At 30.9% G+C, this 17,159-nt stretch overlaps 1 protein-coding gene across 1 annotated transcript in view; it reads left to right on the forward strand.

Annotated features, from left to right (window-relative positions):
* The window catches only part of LOC106680339 (uncharacterized), a 113,843-nt gene that overhangs the window by 81,715 nt on the left and 14,969 nt on the right, over window positions 1–17,159 (forward strand). Inside the window, exon 2 of the mRNA XM_067046401.1 lies at window positions 4,517–4,702. Coding sequence (XP_066902502.1) covers window positions 4,517–4,702 — 186 coding nt within the window. The remainder of the gene's footprint in view (window positions 1–4,516; window positions 4,703–17,159) is intronic.

Genomic DNA, 17,159 nt, shown 5'->3' on the forward strand with positions numbered 1-17,159 from the left:
TGGCAGATTGTAATATCTATCAATAAATAAATCTATCATATAAAAAAAAAATAATAAATTATATAAATACAAAGTTGGAATAGATGATGAAATATCTGTTGCTCTTCTTCGTAAATAAACTTCATCTAAAAAAAATAAATAAATAAAAAATCTCTCAAGGAAAACTACTTAACAACTTTATGCAATAATGATCGTACAAATAATTATCTAAAGAGCATTGGAAAAAAAAAAACAGACAAAGAAATATGCAGTCGTTTCATTTATATAACGCGAGATAACAAATAATGTGCTTTAGAGCAGGTATCATTTATGTTAGGGGTAAACAGTACTAGAACCGGGAAGAAAAAAAAGGCACTTATTTCATCCTACTTTTTAATTATATTGATGAGAACTATGTATAATTATTAGTAAATATTGATGAGTCTGCATAGTATAGGTAGGGGAAATAAACAATGGTGGCTGTTTCAAAACCTTAATTTTTCATTCGGAGTTGTATATCTTAAAAACTACCAACAACTATAGAAAATCTAAGAGAACATCATTTAAAGTAGAGTAAATTTGCTAAAATGTAATCCCTAATAGAGCTATTTACGTTTAATAAGTCTCGAGATATAGATTTTTAAAAAGCAACATTTTTTAAAAATATACTGCAAGATTAGTAGTTAGTTAATTTATTTTGAGAAAAAATATATCTCTAGACCCATAAGACGCACATATGTCTACCAGCACTCAAAATATATAAAATGTATACTATAAAGTAGTTTATAACACTTATCTTCGTTGGGGTAGCAGTTTTTATGATATTTGCAATGAATATTAATTTGGCAAATGAAAATCAAATTGTCTGAACAACTGTAAATCAATTTATTTTAGCAAATATCATGAAAACTACTACTCCTCCGACGATAAACGTTATAAACTACTTTATAGTCCATTAAACTTGTTTTACTTTGAGTGCTATTAGACATCTGTACCTCAAATGGTTTTTGAGATATAGATTTTTCAAAATAAATTCACTAACTACTGATCTTTCAGTACGTTCTCTATATTTGTAAGAAATATTGCTTTTTAAAAAGCTATATCTCGAGAACTATTGAACGTAAATAGCTCTATTAGGGCTTACATTTTAGCAAATTTAATATTATTTAAATAATATTCTCTTAGACTTTCTAGTGTTGTTGGTAGTTTTAAAGATATAGAGCTCCGAATGAAAAATTAATGATTTGAAACAGCCGCCATTTTGTATTCCTCCTACGTATACTTGGCTGAATCATCAATTTTAATTAATAATTATACAAAGTTTTTATTAAAGTATTCAAAAATTGGGGTGATAACTGACTTTTTTCTCCTCTTGGGCTCATGTACTAAAATCAAAGCCGTCAAAATCACTCATATTTATATCTTGCTTATTTTTAAATAATATTCAATCAATTTTTATCTATTCATATACCTTCATAATGGAGTCAATTTTTTTGACATACTTTCAGTGAGCCAATATTATCATTATTTTAAGGTAACCACAGTGCTTGTTATTTTTATTATCTGTTAATTGTCAGATCCTATCTGGGTTAAATACTTATTATATTTATTTTTTTACTGTTGATAATGAAAGAAGGGGTATACCCTCGTGCAAAAGACACCCTTAACAGTATGATAGTTTAAGATCTTCCCAAGCTTTCAAAAGATGATAAACCTGTGTTTATGAACGGACGTACACAAATACACAGGGTGTCCCAATATATAGGTTCACTCCTCCTTCACCCAACTCAATTTGAAATTTTGGATTGTTTTTTCAATAAACCGTTTCAGTAGTTGTTGTTGTTGTTGTTGTTGTTGTTGTCTGGGGCTTTAGGGCGTAAAACCCTGAGGTCATCAACGCCCATGTTTCGCACTTTATAATTCTGTTTCATTTATATTTATAATTCTATTTCACTTTATTTTTCTCTTTAAATAATTTCGAGGAAAAAAAAATTTAAATCATTATTTCTTTTGGTATTTTTTATTACGTATAATAGATTTTCTGGTTTGAATCTTATTCAAAAGGCCATTCATTTTTAAGATAACTAAGACCATTTCCACGTTCTTCTGGTCATCATTCAGAGCATCCGATACACTCGGTCCTACTCCCAATCTACTCAAGTTCGCAGAATAAAAATGGCATTTCTCAAATATGTGACTGATCGTAAGTACACTGTTGCAGTATTGACATTTTGGCGGTGGCTGCTTACTGATCAGATATCTATGAGTTAAACTCGTATGACCTATTCTCAATCTAGCAATAGCTACCTCCTCCCTGCGATTGTAACGGTTTGATGTAGTCCATGGTTTAGTGTTTTTTTCACCGTTTCAGTAGTATTTAATTCGTTTTTTTTAAGGTATTGTTAATTATCTAATCTGATCCAGTTCTTCTCCAGCGCACTTAAGCCTGGGATTTCCTTTACAATTTGTCACTTCTTTTTTGCAGCAAACATGTGGAGAATCTACCCACTGATAGAACTCCAATAACATTTCTATAGGAGAAGATCTCGAGGCCATCTTCTTTTCAGACGCCTAGTAGGATTATTAGGTAATGAAGGAGAAGCCAGGTTAGAAACAAGTGGATTTGGGTGGTTGAGAAGTTTATTATGGAAGGAACGGTATCTGGTTCTGGCCAAATCGGCAACATATGGAACATTGAGGTCCTGATGGATGACTTGATTTGTAACAAAGTAAGGAGCATTAAGGATTTTACGAAGGATTTTGGACTGTAAGGATTGGATTCTGGTGGAATTTGATGGAGCCCCAAAGCTCAACTCACAACAATTTAGACCGTTTGTCTACTAAATGTTGTAATAGTCGGAATCTACGAGCAGTTTCGTGTCTTTTTAGTCTTGTATGAGGATTCCATGTCAGTTGTTTGTCGAGATGTAGTCTTTTTGTAATTGCAAGAGTATATGCTCTAAAAAAAAAAAAAAAAAGATTAGAAAATATACAATATAATCAAATAAAACTTCCCAAAACTGTTGAGGTTAGGAAAAATGAACATTTATACCCTGCATATATAAGTATTGTGTGCAGTGTTGATAAACTAGTTGTGGCCGTAGGGAGGCCAAATCGTTCTGTCCAGTATCATTATCGGATAATGATACCACTTTGTACTGATTGAAACTGATCAGCCAGCAGAGGTTCTGCTTTGTTCTTGTAGATTTACACTTCTCTTATTAAGGTTTTGACAAAGAATCCTCTCATTTTATCACTAAATAATTTTTAATTAGCAATTTAAAATAATAATAATGTAAACCGCTATAACTCATAAAGTGTCAGGGATTCATGAATTCTAAGGAAGTCCTGTTTCTATAACAACGGTTATTCTAGGAGGTGATTTTTTAAAGATTTTCACCCAATGAAATGTACCCATTTTATGAGATTTGGTGAACCCAAGGAGGATTCCAGAACTCATAGGGTTGACTAACAGAATAAATAATTATCTGCCACAGCCAGATTCTTGGAGTTAGTTGGAATATGCTTACACCTATTTATCTTATCCTATCGGGTGCAATAAAAGATCTAATATGTGGAGAATTTAAGCATGCGAGAAGTATTTATTATTCCTACCATTTATAACCTCAAAATACCAGTCACGTGGAATTCTTAACGAATAGGATAAATTATAAAGCGCATTTTTTAAAACATAAAACCATTTTAATTTTCAAACAATAGTATAAGCGAGGAGGCCTAGAGGAGGGCATCTTGAATCTATACACTCATAAACCTTATAATTTTATATCGTATGCTATAGCTACATAGTCGAAATTATAAATACTTTTTTTTATAGCTTGTCTATGGACTCAAGTTTTAAAACTTTGAAGGATATATTATCTCTACGAAGAAATCTTAATTTTCCTTCTCGTATAATGTATTATTATTATTGATCAACGCTTCGGGATTAAATTAATGAATTTAATTTCGAGATTAAAAAAGAAAAGAAAGATATTGTCTTTTCTTATATGAGTTAGGGTGATCTTATACTTACCTCCATTTCCGAACTCCTAACCAGGAACGTAAGAAGGAATAAAAATTAATTATTTAGTATATCTGAAGATGTCTGAAAAAATCGACGCATAGTACGCTTATAGTTGGCCACTCTTCGTCTAAATTATAATGTATAACTCCGAATTTGTCGTCAGGTATTATTAAAACGATAAGGTTGGTAATGTAAAATAAACGCCTAAAATGAGTTAAAAGAGTCCAAATTTATCACTAAATCTTCCAATACATGGTTATAAGGAGGTCAAATGTCTCTCTTCATTCAATGGATCGAATAAATAAAGCAAACTAACTCTAATAGGTTTAGAATAAAAAAATACTGCTTTCGAAGACACTTTTTTTTTCTAATATTGTCATGATATTTACCTTATCCGATTGACTTACTTGTTGTTATATTATTACAATAATTTTTTTAAGGATTAATAGTATATTTAGTAATAATTATAACTTTACTTATTTTTAGTATTAATAATTACATCTTTGTTTTTAGATGTTCACATGCCGATGGCTACGGCGGGCAGGACGGGCAATAAGCAGGCTGTCCGTGGAAACGCAGAAGAGACAGAACTCCCAGTACATCCTGGAATCTACCATCCCTCGGGTGAACATCCCCTCTCAGACGATCCAGGATAGGGTCTTCGAGCACATGGAAAGGTGGCCTGAGCACACAGCATTAGTCAGTAAATATACCATCTCCTTACAGTTTATCACAACTAAACATAGGGATGGTAGTGGATGGTAAGGGGTGGTAGTCGTGTAAGAAGTTATCGAAGGAGAGTTGGTTAGAAAAATCGTAACAGTAGGAGGAAATCTATGATTTATTTTTACTTTGCGATAATGAGAAATTAGGAATTCGAGTTTGACGAAAATAGACGTTTTGAGGTTCCCTGATTCTAAATGAATGTTCCGCAAAATAGTTTGTGTAAGTGAACAACCAAGCACAAAAATAATATTTCCTATAAAACCGAAATTCCATATTTATATTAAAGGATAAAATTGCACAAATTTTGGTATGAATGAAGAAGTATAAAAAGGTCTATATCACCATGGGTTTTAAAGGAAAACTAATTGCCGGAATTAAAAAGCTAACAATAAAAAGTTTCTATTTACGTTTTTTTTCTTTCTGTACATCTCCATCAAAACTATAAATACTGGAAGATTATTGATTGACCGTGTGTATAGATGAATGGAATATGGTCCGGGTGCGGTCAAAAAAACTCAAATAGTAGATAATTATACTATTTTATTGAGCCAACGTTTCGCCCCACGTTGCAGGGCTTCGTCAGGGCTAAAAAAGATACAAACACTATAGTTACAAAAGGAAAAAAAAAGAGAAAAAAACATAAGTGTAAAATAACAGGGGTATAAAATGTAAAAAAGTAAGATATAATAAGAAAAAAAATTAAAGGTTGTAAATAGTAAAGGAAAAGGGTAATAGTAACAGATAGATAAGAGAAGAAATATTAAAGAAAATACAAATAAAGAGATGTAAAAAGAAAAAAAAATTACAAATCAAATGATGAGACAGAATGCATACCTGTTTTGACGGAAGTCAAAAACAAAGTGACCGTTGGTATTGAGAGGAGTGGGGACGGCAGTTATGCCACAATAATGAAAATAATTTGTAAAGTAAACATAGTACCACAAAACTATAAATATTTTTGTTCTTTAGCTAATGTCTTATATATTGGACTATTTCAAGAGCGTACTATCGGTAAGCTCACTTCATTAAGGAAAAACCCTACAATATTTATTATTTTCCATTCATTTCTCAATATCTTAAAACCTACTTTCATTACATAAAAAATAAATGTACAGTAAATTTTCTAAAATTTGAGCCGCAATAGAACTCTTTACGTTCAAAATTGTATATAGTTTAACAGGTTATTTTCCAAAAACAAGTAACAAGAATTCATGAATATATTTAATCGATAGAAATATTATACCTGCCCTATGAAACTATAAAAATGTGTTGAGTAATGCAAAGTGCTTTATATTGCGCTGTTAACGCTGCCAACTAGATAATTGGTACTAATTTTAATTCCAGTGTAATTGAAGCAATTGATTTAAACGGCCAAGGTGGAGGGGGGCTGCCGGTTCATAGCTTGGAGGAAATATCATCTCCAGTGGTTGGGAAAATTATGATCAATACAAAATGAGTTTCATACTTGCCATGTAACACAATGCAATGTGTCCGTCACTGATTTCTATCAGTATATTTTTCTAAAAATTATTCCCCTAAAATCAATTTATTCCAATTTTTTCCTGAGTAATGTGTATTTAATTGTACTATTCCCTGTAGAAAAGACTGGGAGCTGAACTAAATTGAAAAAAAACTGTTAGTTCATTCTGACTACTCATTTATGTCATTCGATATAGAGTTACTAACGTCAACCTAACTATCTCTTAATGGACGGATCGTCTAATAATCCTCAAATAGTTCTTAAAATCTTCAAAAAATCCTTACTATATACCATACTCACTACTCATCCAGCATAAGCAATCTTTGATTTGTACCCAGATACAAATTCAGGCCAAATCGTCCCTGCCAATGCAAATAATTCATCCACATGCTTGTGCCGGGGCAAGTTGGCCATAGTTTCGTAAACATGTAGAGGCACCTTGAGCATTCTGGTGGTAGATTTGTACTAAAACAAAAGATAAATTGATCAGACATTAGACACTCTTAAAGGAATTTTCTCCGGATAATTCTCAAAAATCAAATAAATAAATATGAATCAGAGATCTGCTTCAAGTTGTAGTCTTAAAGGGCTGCTTCACAATTTTCGAATTATAACAAATTCCTGCATGTGCAATGGTATGGATTGTTTGGTGGTACAAATATCGAATATTGGTTTTTTGACACTAATCAAATGGCGTTTGGACAAGCGCTTCTTCTGCCTCCACACGTTTATATACAGTTAGTATTTTTTTTAAACTGCCTACAGAAAAATATGTGTTTTAATTTATCGAAGAATTTCATTTATCCTCAGAATCCATAAATAAATTTAGTTTCCGTTTGTATATCTTAAAATTTTATCAAATGTATCAAATCTTGTCAATGAATTCTGGTGGTTTATTTTTGACTTAACTTAGCACGAATACACATTTATGCACATAGTGTATGTCTTTACTAACCTACTTTATCGATATTTACATTCCCTTTCTCTCTTCTCTTTAATTTGTTCCTTTCCATAATAAAAATAGTGTAAATCGAAGTTAACAACCGGCTCAAGACCAGCTAATATTTTTTTTCATCCAGCTTTTGGATTTGAGGCAAGTGGCAATCGTCTAAGTTTTTTACATTTTATTCATAACATAATTCATACAATTTATATATATATATATGTGTGTGAGTCAAAGTCGTTAAGTTAAAAGAGTACGTAGGCACTAAATACTTTTTTTCTAAATGGTTTTTGGAAGTTTGTTCCATAGTTTGTATTTTTTTTTTTAAAGCATATTCTGATTCACAACTACAACAACCAACAATCAAATTAAAAAAGAAAAAGAAAATTAGATCACATTTATAACTTCTTCTTTTTTTTTATAGCATATTTTGATTCATAACTACAACAACCAATAATCAAATTAAAAAAGAAAAAGAAAATTAGACCACATTTATAACTTTTTTTTTTTCGGCCAAGACTCCCTCCCATTGGAGTCCTATACTGCTTAACCATGGTTGGGGGTCAAAGTTGTTCATTTTGTGGGACCACCACTCAATGAAAAAAGTCGACGCCCCAGGCCGGATTCAAACCGGCATCGCCTATAAATATCAAATTGGTAAAACTGTGTCTTAACCACTGAGCTACGGGCGGCCCACATTTATAACATGCCTCTATTAAATATCAAAGAGATGGACTATGTTAAAAAATTAAAAATATAGATATTTCGCTGCATATGTTAGTTCTCCTGCCCAAAACTATACCACCTCTGATGAAGATCGACAATATGGGTCGAAACGTGGCCATTTAATCAAGTTGCCAATACTTCTTATGTCATTAATGACCGCCACCAGGTCCACTCATATTGATATATCAGATGTTTGTAATTCACCATTTGTCTTTTCTAATTTAATTATAAATTCATTATGTTATATAAATTAATTATGACTATTTAATTAAATATAATACAATTTAAAAAATAGAATTTTTAAAAATTAGGAATCGTTTTAATAAATAGAATCGTAGAATAAAACTTTCTATCGCCTTACCATGCCGAGCTGACCTGGTTCTAGTAAGGCCTTTTATAATCGATCATATTATCTATTAATAATGTCGTCTTTCATTGGAATATTTCTCGTTTCGTAACAATATGAATCATTCAGTTCAACTATTACCGTTTACCTGGTCTGTCTGGCATACTGGAGGGTTATCTACAGGTAACCATTCCAGTCTGATCAGAGTGAGGGCGTCTATTTTTCATTGTATGGGGCCTCCACGAAATGAAATTCAACTTCCCCCCCAGGTTGGGCCATTAACTCGCTGGGCTAGAGTTAAAGCGCCAGCTTTGAAACACATAAATAAAAAATTAAGCAGTTTATGGAAAACTAGCAAGATATATTAGAATATGTATATTTCTGCGAATAGTAGAAATGTCAAAGCTAGTAGGATTGTCAAGAAATTAACTTTACTACAGTACTTCCTATGGAAAACAAAACGTAATTATAATACTATGAACCGCTATGAGGGTGAAGACAGAAGATGATAAAGCAATAGAATTAGTGTTTCAGTTTTTAAAATCAAAAGTTATTGAAGGAAGTGATTTTTTGGAGATAACGCTGAACAGCCATATTTTTTCTCAATTAAGGAAACCCACTTTATGAGACTGGGTTGGCCTCAGGAGGGCTACAGAACCTACAGGGTTGACCAAGATTATAGTGACAGAATAAATAATAATTTCTATAATATTTATTTTTAATGTATTGAAGAAGTTTGTCGGGGGGTGCGGACAGCAAAGAACAACATAAATAAACAAAACCATATTTATTTATTTTATGCCGACGTTTCGACCTGAGTTTCAGGTCTTCCTTCATCAGGGCTATAGAACAAAAGAGATAACAACAACATTTAGAGTAACATACAATTGAAAAGGAATAGTATACAAACAAATTTAGAATTATACAAAATATTGAATTAAATCATAAATGATAAAAAATGATAACTGATAATTGAATAGTACAAAATTTTAATTGATTGATATTTGTGGAATTGTGTGGTAGTAAATTAAAAACAGTGACAGATGAAATATAATATCATGTAGGTAAGAAGATATGTATGATATTTAAAGATATGTATAATGTTTTCAATTTACTACAATTCCACAAATATCAATCAATTAAAATTTTGTCCTATTCAATTATCAGTTATCATTTGTTATCATTTATGATTTAATTCAATATTTTGTATAATACTAAATTTGTTTGTATACTATTCCTTTTCAATTGTATGTTACTCTAAATGTTGTTGTTATCTCTTTTGTTCTATAGCCCTGATGAAGACCTGAAACTCAGGTCGAAACGTCGGCATAAAATAAATAAATAGGGTTTTGTTTATTTATGTTGTTCTTTGCTGACCGCACCCCCCGACAAACTTCTTCAAGCATTAATCTACGGTCAACTATCTACACCTCATTATTCTTAATGTAATTTTTTCAACCAGCATATACAATTTAGACGATATAAGTTGTAAATAAAGCCACAGCTGGATTGTCTTGATGACTAACTTTTCGCCATCAAAAGAAGAGAAGGTAATCGGGCTAAAGAAGTTTCGAAACCATATTTCATTTGCACAGTTAAGGCTCTCATGAATCAAATATGTTGTCCCATTTAAGAACATTCATTAATATTTAAACAAATTTTTCATAGTAGATTTATATAATTCTTAAAACATAAAAAAAAAAACGTTCTATTGTGTTAGTTATAGACATAAGCAAAATATTTATTTAGCACGAAATACAAAATAAAACAGACCTATACTTTCTAAGAATATAAAATATTCTTTTACACAAATATCTAGACTTAGTAATGAAAATTAATATTTAAAGCAGATGTTGAAATGTGTTCAAGAACGATTAGGCTCGCCTTTGATATGTTTGTTTGCTCGTTGACGTAACGTTGAAAGCCATTAGTAAACGCTTCTGCTAGGGACTGTACAAGGACGACCTCTCTGACACACCTCCAATATTTAAAACTGGTATTTGAACATGAATAATTATTGCAATAAAAAATATAATAATAATAGAAGGTAGATGGTCAGGATGCGGTAAAATAAAACTCAAATAGTGATTAAACTCATTTATATTGAGCCAACGTTTCGCCTCACCTTGCAGAGATTCATCAGGGCTAAAAAAATACAAATACTTAAATGATGTAAGCATAAATGAACAAAGTAAATGAAAAATTAAAAAGATTTTCAGTGAAACGTAAAAATTAAATAAGAATACCAAAAGGTTTTTGACAATTAATGAAAAGGGGAAAAAATTATAGATAAAAAAGAAGAAATAAAAAAAAAAACATGGAAATTGAATTTATTTGTATGCCCCTTTTTCCATATTTTACTTTATGCTCCAGCAGGGATACCAACAACTATTCCAATGGCGTTGAGAAACGACGAATTCGTAATAGGAGGAGTCGTTAAATTCATCCATAAGACTAACTTAATAATTAGCCTTTAATTATTATAATTATCTATTTATCTTGCCTTATTTTTAAAATTAGAATAGTTACTTATCTGCTTTTCATCATCCTTTCCACTATCGTTACGATCATTAAACAAATTATAATTTCCTAGCTAGATAATACTTCAAGTCTCACGGAAATGAATCCCACTGGTGCTGATTCGTACACCATACCAAAGCTCTGACTAAAACAACTAGGCCTTACCAAAACCAGCAACCAACGGGCGTTGATGACCAGGCTGTTAAACGCTCTTTCAACAATCTTTTACTTTGTACTGTTTTTTATTTCTTATTTTTTCCCGTTTTCATTAATTGTCAAAAAGCTTTTAGTATTCATTCATGTTTATATCATTTAAGTGTTTGTATCTTTTTTAGCCCTGATGACGCCCTGCAGCGTGGGGTGAAACGTTAACTCAATATAAATGAGTTTAATCACTATTTGAGTTTTATTTGACCCCACCCGGATCGTATTCATTTTATTATTACACACGATCAGCGATCTTCCAATTATTATAATACTTTGTGAATAGTAAGTTAATTTCCCGTTTTACGTTTTTGGTTCAAAGCATCCTAGAAATCAGTTCTAGGTTTATTTATAAAATTAAACTAGTATTTCAGAGGAGAGGAATAATGGTGGTTATTTTTTTTTTTTTTTTTTATGAAGGCATATTATTACCTATTATTATTGTGGTGGCAAGATTATTAACGTCTTCAGCGGCAATAGTCGACGTTAGCAAAGAGTCTGTTTTAAATGGGTTTCCCACTAATACAAATGTAAAATAATGAAACATTAAATGAATTATAAATAAAAATAGATTTAAAAGAAATATACTAGAGAAATAAAAACGTTGTGGTGGCAAGATTATTAATGTAATCAGCGGCAATAATCGACGTTAGCAAAGAGACTGTTTTAAATGGGTTTGCCACTAAACAAATGTAAAATAATGAAAAATTAAATGAATTATAAATAAAAATAGATTTAAAAGAAATATAGTATAGAAATAAAAATGTTGATAATAATTTCAGTGGTAAGATTATTAATGTCTTCAGCGGCAATAGTCGACGTTAGCAAAGACACTGTTTGATTATCACTTTATCACTACCGAAGGTAGAGAATTTATTTATTCATAGAAAATTTTTTTAAAAAAATGGTGGTATAACACAACTCTCATACCACTATATTTTGATATTACATTATTCCTTGTGTGTTTAAAGATTTTTTTATTATTCAGAATGTCAAAACTCACGCTTACTACAAATTTCATATGTAGACAAGTGAAAATAAAATCTGCTTATTCTGTTGCTACAAAGAGTCGTATTTGTATTGAAAATACAAGTCGTGTATATAGTACATGGTAGGAGATTAAGCCAGTTACTTCACCCCAAATTGTTATTACATTGAAGAAAACTACAAATAATTACTTGTCAAAATTTATGAATCTACCAAGTATAGTTAGGGGGAATACAAAATAATGAAAAAAAAAATTATCATTCTAGTTGTTTGGGTAAAATTTTTGGTTTATGAAAAACAAGATCTCAGGAACTATTAGACGTACAGATGTCTATTAGCACTCAAATTGAAGCTTAATCGATATACTATGATGTAGTCTATAATTGTTAACTTCGTAGGGGTAGTAGTTTTCACGATATTTGCCAAACTAAATTAAGAAGATGATGATTTCTAGTTGTTCGGGTAAAATTTTTGGTTTATGAAAAACTAGATCTCAGGAACTATGAGACGTACAGATATCTATTAGCACTCAAATTAAAGCTAAATCGATATACTATAATGTAGTCTATAATGTTTAACTTCGTAGGGGTAGTAGTTTTCATGATATTTGCCAAACTAAATTAAGAAGATGATGATTTCTAGTTGTTCGGGTAAAATTTTTGGTTTATGAAAAATTACATCTCAGGAACCATAGATGTACAAATGTCAATTAGCACTTAAAGCTAGTTAAGATGACGTAGTCTATAACAATTATATACTTCATGATATATTTTATAGGAGAAGTAGTTTTTATGATATTTGTAAATATATGAATTTGAATTTCCCATATAAAATTTTGTTCGAACGACTTGAAATTATTTATTTTAGAAAATATCATGAAAACTATTACTCCTAGGAAAGTAAATTTCATAAACTACTTTATAGCTCATTAAACTAGCATTAATTTGAGTACTAATAAACATCTGTACGTCAAAGGTTTTTGAGATATAAATTTTACAAAATAAATTCACTAACTACTGATCTTTCTGTACGTCCCATACAATATTTTTATGAAATGTTGCTTTTTAAAAAGCTATATCTGGAAAACTATTTAAAGTAAATAACTCTATTGTGGCTCATATTTTAGGAAATTCACTCTACTTTAAATGGTTGTATTAAATATTCTAGTATTATTGGTAGTTTCAATTATATAGAGCTCCGAATGAAAAAATTTTTTTTTAACATTTCGAAAAAGTCACTATTTTGTATCCCCCTAACTAAACTTGGCAGACTCATCAATTTTGACAAGTAACTGTGCATAGTTTTCATTAAAGTAATACAAAATTGAGGTGAAATAACTGCCTTTTTTCTCTTCTTGGGCTCTTGTACTAATACATTAACACTTTGGAATGGTATCTGAAGAGATACTCTAAGGTCGTCTTGGCCAGCAAAAAAAAACCGATTTTTCCTTTAGCTAATCATCAAATTCTTAAATTTTTTTGGTGATAATCCCGAAAATGTGTGATTCCTTCGTAAACTCGAATTCAAAATTGCTCATGTTCCCAATATTTCCCATTTCTAAACATTCCGTGTATTGGTTAGTGAATGTACAAACGGCCCGAAGGACTTGAATCTTATAATTCCACAAGGCAGTATTATACTAGTATACATTTATTAATTTCATTATGTATGTATTGTATGAATTTAATAATAAAGGAGGTTACGAACAAAAAAAAATAAACGGCTCTGCCCGTAGATATTTTATAACAATAAATCATTAACCGTGAAATATATTATGCACCCAAAATTTCTGTGGAACCTGTCAGTTTTAGTGGTAAGGCACTATGCTACTAAATCCAAGAACTTGGGTTCGAATTCAGCTGTGGCAGATAATTATTTATTATTTTAATGTAGCTGTGGATTCTGCAGCCCTCCTGGATGGAGTCCACCCAGCCTCATAAACTGAGTATCATTAGTTGGGGAAAAATCCTTTGTTTGATCGTGGTCTAAAAAAAAAATTCACCTTGAATAACCGTTGTTCTAAAAACAGTGCTTCCTAACAAAGCACTTAACCCATGTCCCTTCATGGGTCAGGAGTTCAGGAGTTCACATTATTAATATATGAACCCGAAATCTGTTGAATATATCGTTCTTAGCTTAAAGAAAATATATAATTATAAAAATCCAGTGGTTTGGAACGTTCTTTTGCTGTAATATTCGAACGGAAAGGAAATTTTCTCGATTCTTTGTGCATGCAAATTAATTTTTTTAAAGACATTATCAGTGTTGAGACTTGTGGAAGATCTTGACGCATTATGAGTATCCTTTTAAAGATTTCTTCCCAGGAAACCTGGGCTACTCTTCCACCATAAAAGACGCAGCAATGGGATCGCGAGTTGTCAACAATAGGCCTGTTATAGCCAACAAAGGCGGGCTCCCAGCCTTGATTGTGACGCTGTTCGGTTATGGGTGGGACGGGTGCCCTCCACTTCTGGAAGCTGGGGACAATGTACTCTTTGTGAAGGGACCTGTCTGATTTTCAGGATTACTCCTCCCTTTTCTGTTATTTAGAGTTTAAATAAGTTTAAGTTCAAACTCAAGAAGGAAAAAATGTATCTGTTTAATTATTCTATTCTGTCAAGTTTTTTTTTTCAAGAAATCGGTTCTTTTGTGTTTCCTCATAAATTTTCCACTAAGTCCATGTACCCATCATGTGTATGAAATAGGTACCTATAATGCACTATGAAACCGCGGAGTATAGTCCGTTTAAAATAAAATAATAAAAGAAAGAAATAATTTATCTAAAATGAGACTGGAATATACAATAAAAAACAAAAATGGCCTATGATTGATTTACGAATTTTGACTTAGTCTGTCATCCAGTCACCAACCAATGAAACATTTGCTGATCCTGATAGTACAAGAGCCCAAGAGGAGAAAAAAGGCAGTCATCTCACCCCAATTTTTTATTTCTTTAATGAAAACTATGTATAATTAATAGTCAAAACTGATGTGTCAGCCGGCTGTTTCAAAACCTTTAAAAAACATTAGTTTTTCATTCAGAACTCTATATCTTAAAAACTACCCTCAATACTAGAAAATCTAAGAGAATATTATTAAAATTAGAGTAAATTTGCTGAAATATTAGCCCTAAAAGAGCTATTTACGTCCAATAGTTTTCGAGATATAGCTTTTTAAAAAGCAAAATTTCTTAAAAATCTACTGAAAGATTAGTAGTTAGCTAATTTATTTTGAGAAATCTATATCTCAGGAACTATGCGACGTACAGATGTCTAATAGCACTCAAATTAAAGCTAGTTTAATGAGTTATAAAGTAGTTTGTGATGTTTACCTTCGTAGGAATTGTAGTTTTCATGATATTTTCTAAAATAAATTGATTTATAGTTGTTCGGACAATAAATTTGATTTATGAAAAACTTCAGTTCAGAAACCACTTGACTTACAGAGGTCTGCCAGCACTCAAATTAAAGCTAGTTAAATTTACTATAAAATAGTTAATTATGTTTATCTGTGTAGGAGTAGTAGTTTTTATATTTGACAAAATAAACTCACAAGATGTTAATTTCTAGTTGTTCGTATAAAATGTTGGATTTTTGAAAAATATATCTCTAGATCCATAAGACGCACATATGCCTGCCAACACTCAAAATAGAGTAAATATAACTTTCTATAAAGTAGCTTATGACACTTTTCTTCGTAGGGGTAGTAGTTTTTATGATATTCACATATGAATATGAATTTGGCAAAAGAAAATTTGTCCGAACAACTATAAATCAATAAACTTTAGCAAATTTCATGCAAACCATTACTCCTACAAAGATAAATTACTTTATAGCTCATTAAACTAGATTTAATTTGAGTGCCAATAGACATCTGTGTGTAAAATGGTTTTTGTGATATAGATTTTTTCAAAAGCTATATCTCAAAAACTATTAACATAAATAACTCTATTATGGCTCAAATTTTGCAAATTCACTCTTCTTTTAATGACGTTCTCTTAGGTTTTCTTGTGTTGTTCCTACTTGTTAAGATATAGAACTCCAAATGAAAAATTATTTTTTTTTTAACGTTTTGAAACAGCCGCAATTTTTTATTCCCCCTACCTATTCTTGGCAGACTCATCAATTTAGACTATTAGTTATACATAGTTTTCATTAAACTAATCAAAAATTGGGTTGAGATAACTGCCTTTTTTCTCCTCTTCGGCTCTTGTACTATTAAGTGTGTGGATGGCTACTTTGGATTGGCTGGTAGAAGTTGATTAGAATTTGCGTCAGATCTGTTGAGTTTCGGTTTTTTGGGAACAAATCAAATGGCGCTTGTGCTGCTTTCACACGTTTGTTTTCAGTTTGCATTGTTTTAGAACTGTCGACATATGAATATTTCTGCTCTACGTATTTTAATTACTAAAAGAAATTCCCCAATATTTGGATTCAATAATTAACTCATGTTTAAGGTTGTTGTATAATTTAAAATTCTATCGATTCGGTGTAAATACATTGTTTCAAAACTTGTTAATTAACTTTACCAGTTTATTTTTTATTTAACCTATAACATTGATAAATATATTTTTATGAAGACATGATATGTCCGGGTTATTTAATTAAAAAGCTTCTGCTGGAAGATTGTTGATTGGCCGTGTGTATTAATAAACAGAATATGGTCCGGATGAGGTCAAATTAAACTCAAATAGTAATATTTTGTACTATTTTTTTTTCAAAAGTTTCTGATAAAAATTCTAGAACAAAGTTAGAATTTATAGGTTATATAGAACTATTTGTATGTATTTTTGTCATACACAACCTACATTCCTGATATTTACGTTTCCTTTAATTTTTCCTATGTTTATTTTGTTTCTTTTTAAAATAGATTAGATCAAATGTAATGAACAAAAAAATTCAAATGTACAAAACAAGTGAGTGGGTACCGAAGTTTGTTGATTCCTTTTTTCCCAAGCAATTGTATAAGTCTTGAATATGCGGCAAGTGGCAAACGTGTAGATGTCACACTAAATTTTCAAGACCTATCTCATTTAAAAAATAATGAGTTATTGTACAGTCCATGTTGATTTGGAATTGTACTGCTGTGTGTAAGATTATACCTTTCATTTTAGTGGTTATTATAAACAGTTTTGAAAAAATTATATTATCTATAAATAAAATAATAATAATAATAATAATAAAGGCTTAACGAACCCGAAGGTTCAATGCCGATACCACTAAAC

The sequence above is a fragment of the Halyomorpha halys genome, unplaced genomic scaffold (assembly GCF_000696795.3).
Source record: "Halyomorpha halys isolate HHAL.00 unplaced genomic scaffold, Hhal_1.1 Scaffold256.1, whole genome shotgun sequence".
Classification (NCBI taxonomy): Eukaryota; Metazoa; Arthropoda; class Insecta; order Hemiptera; family Pentatomidae; genus Halyomorpha; species Halyomorpha halys.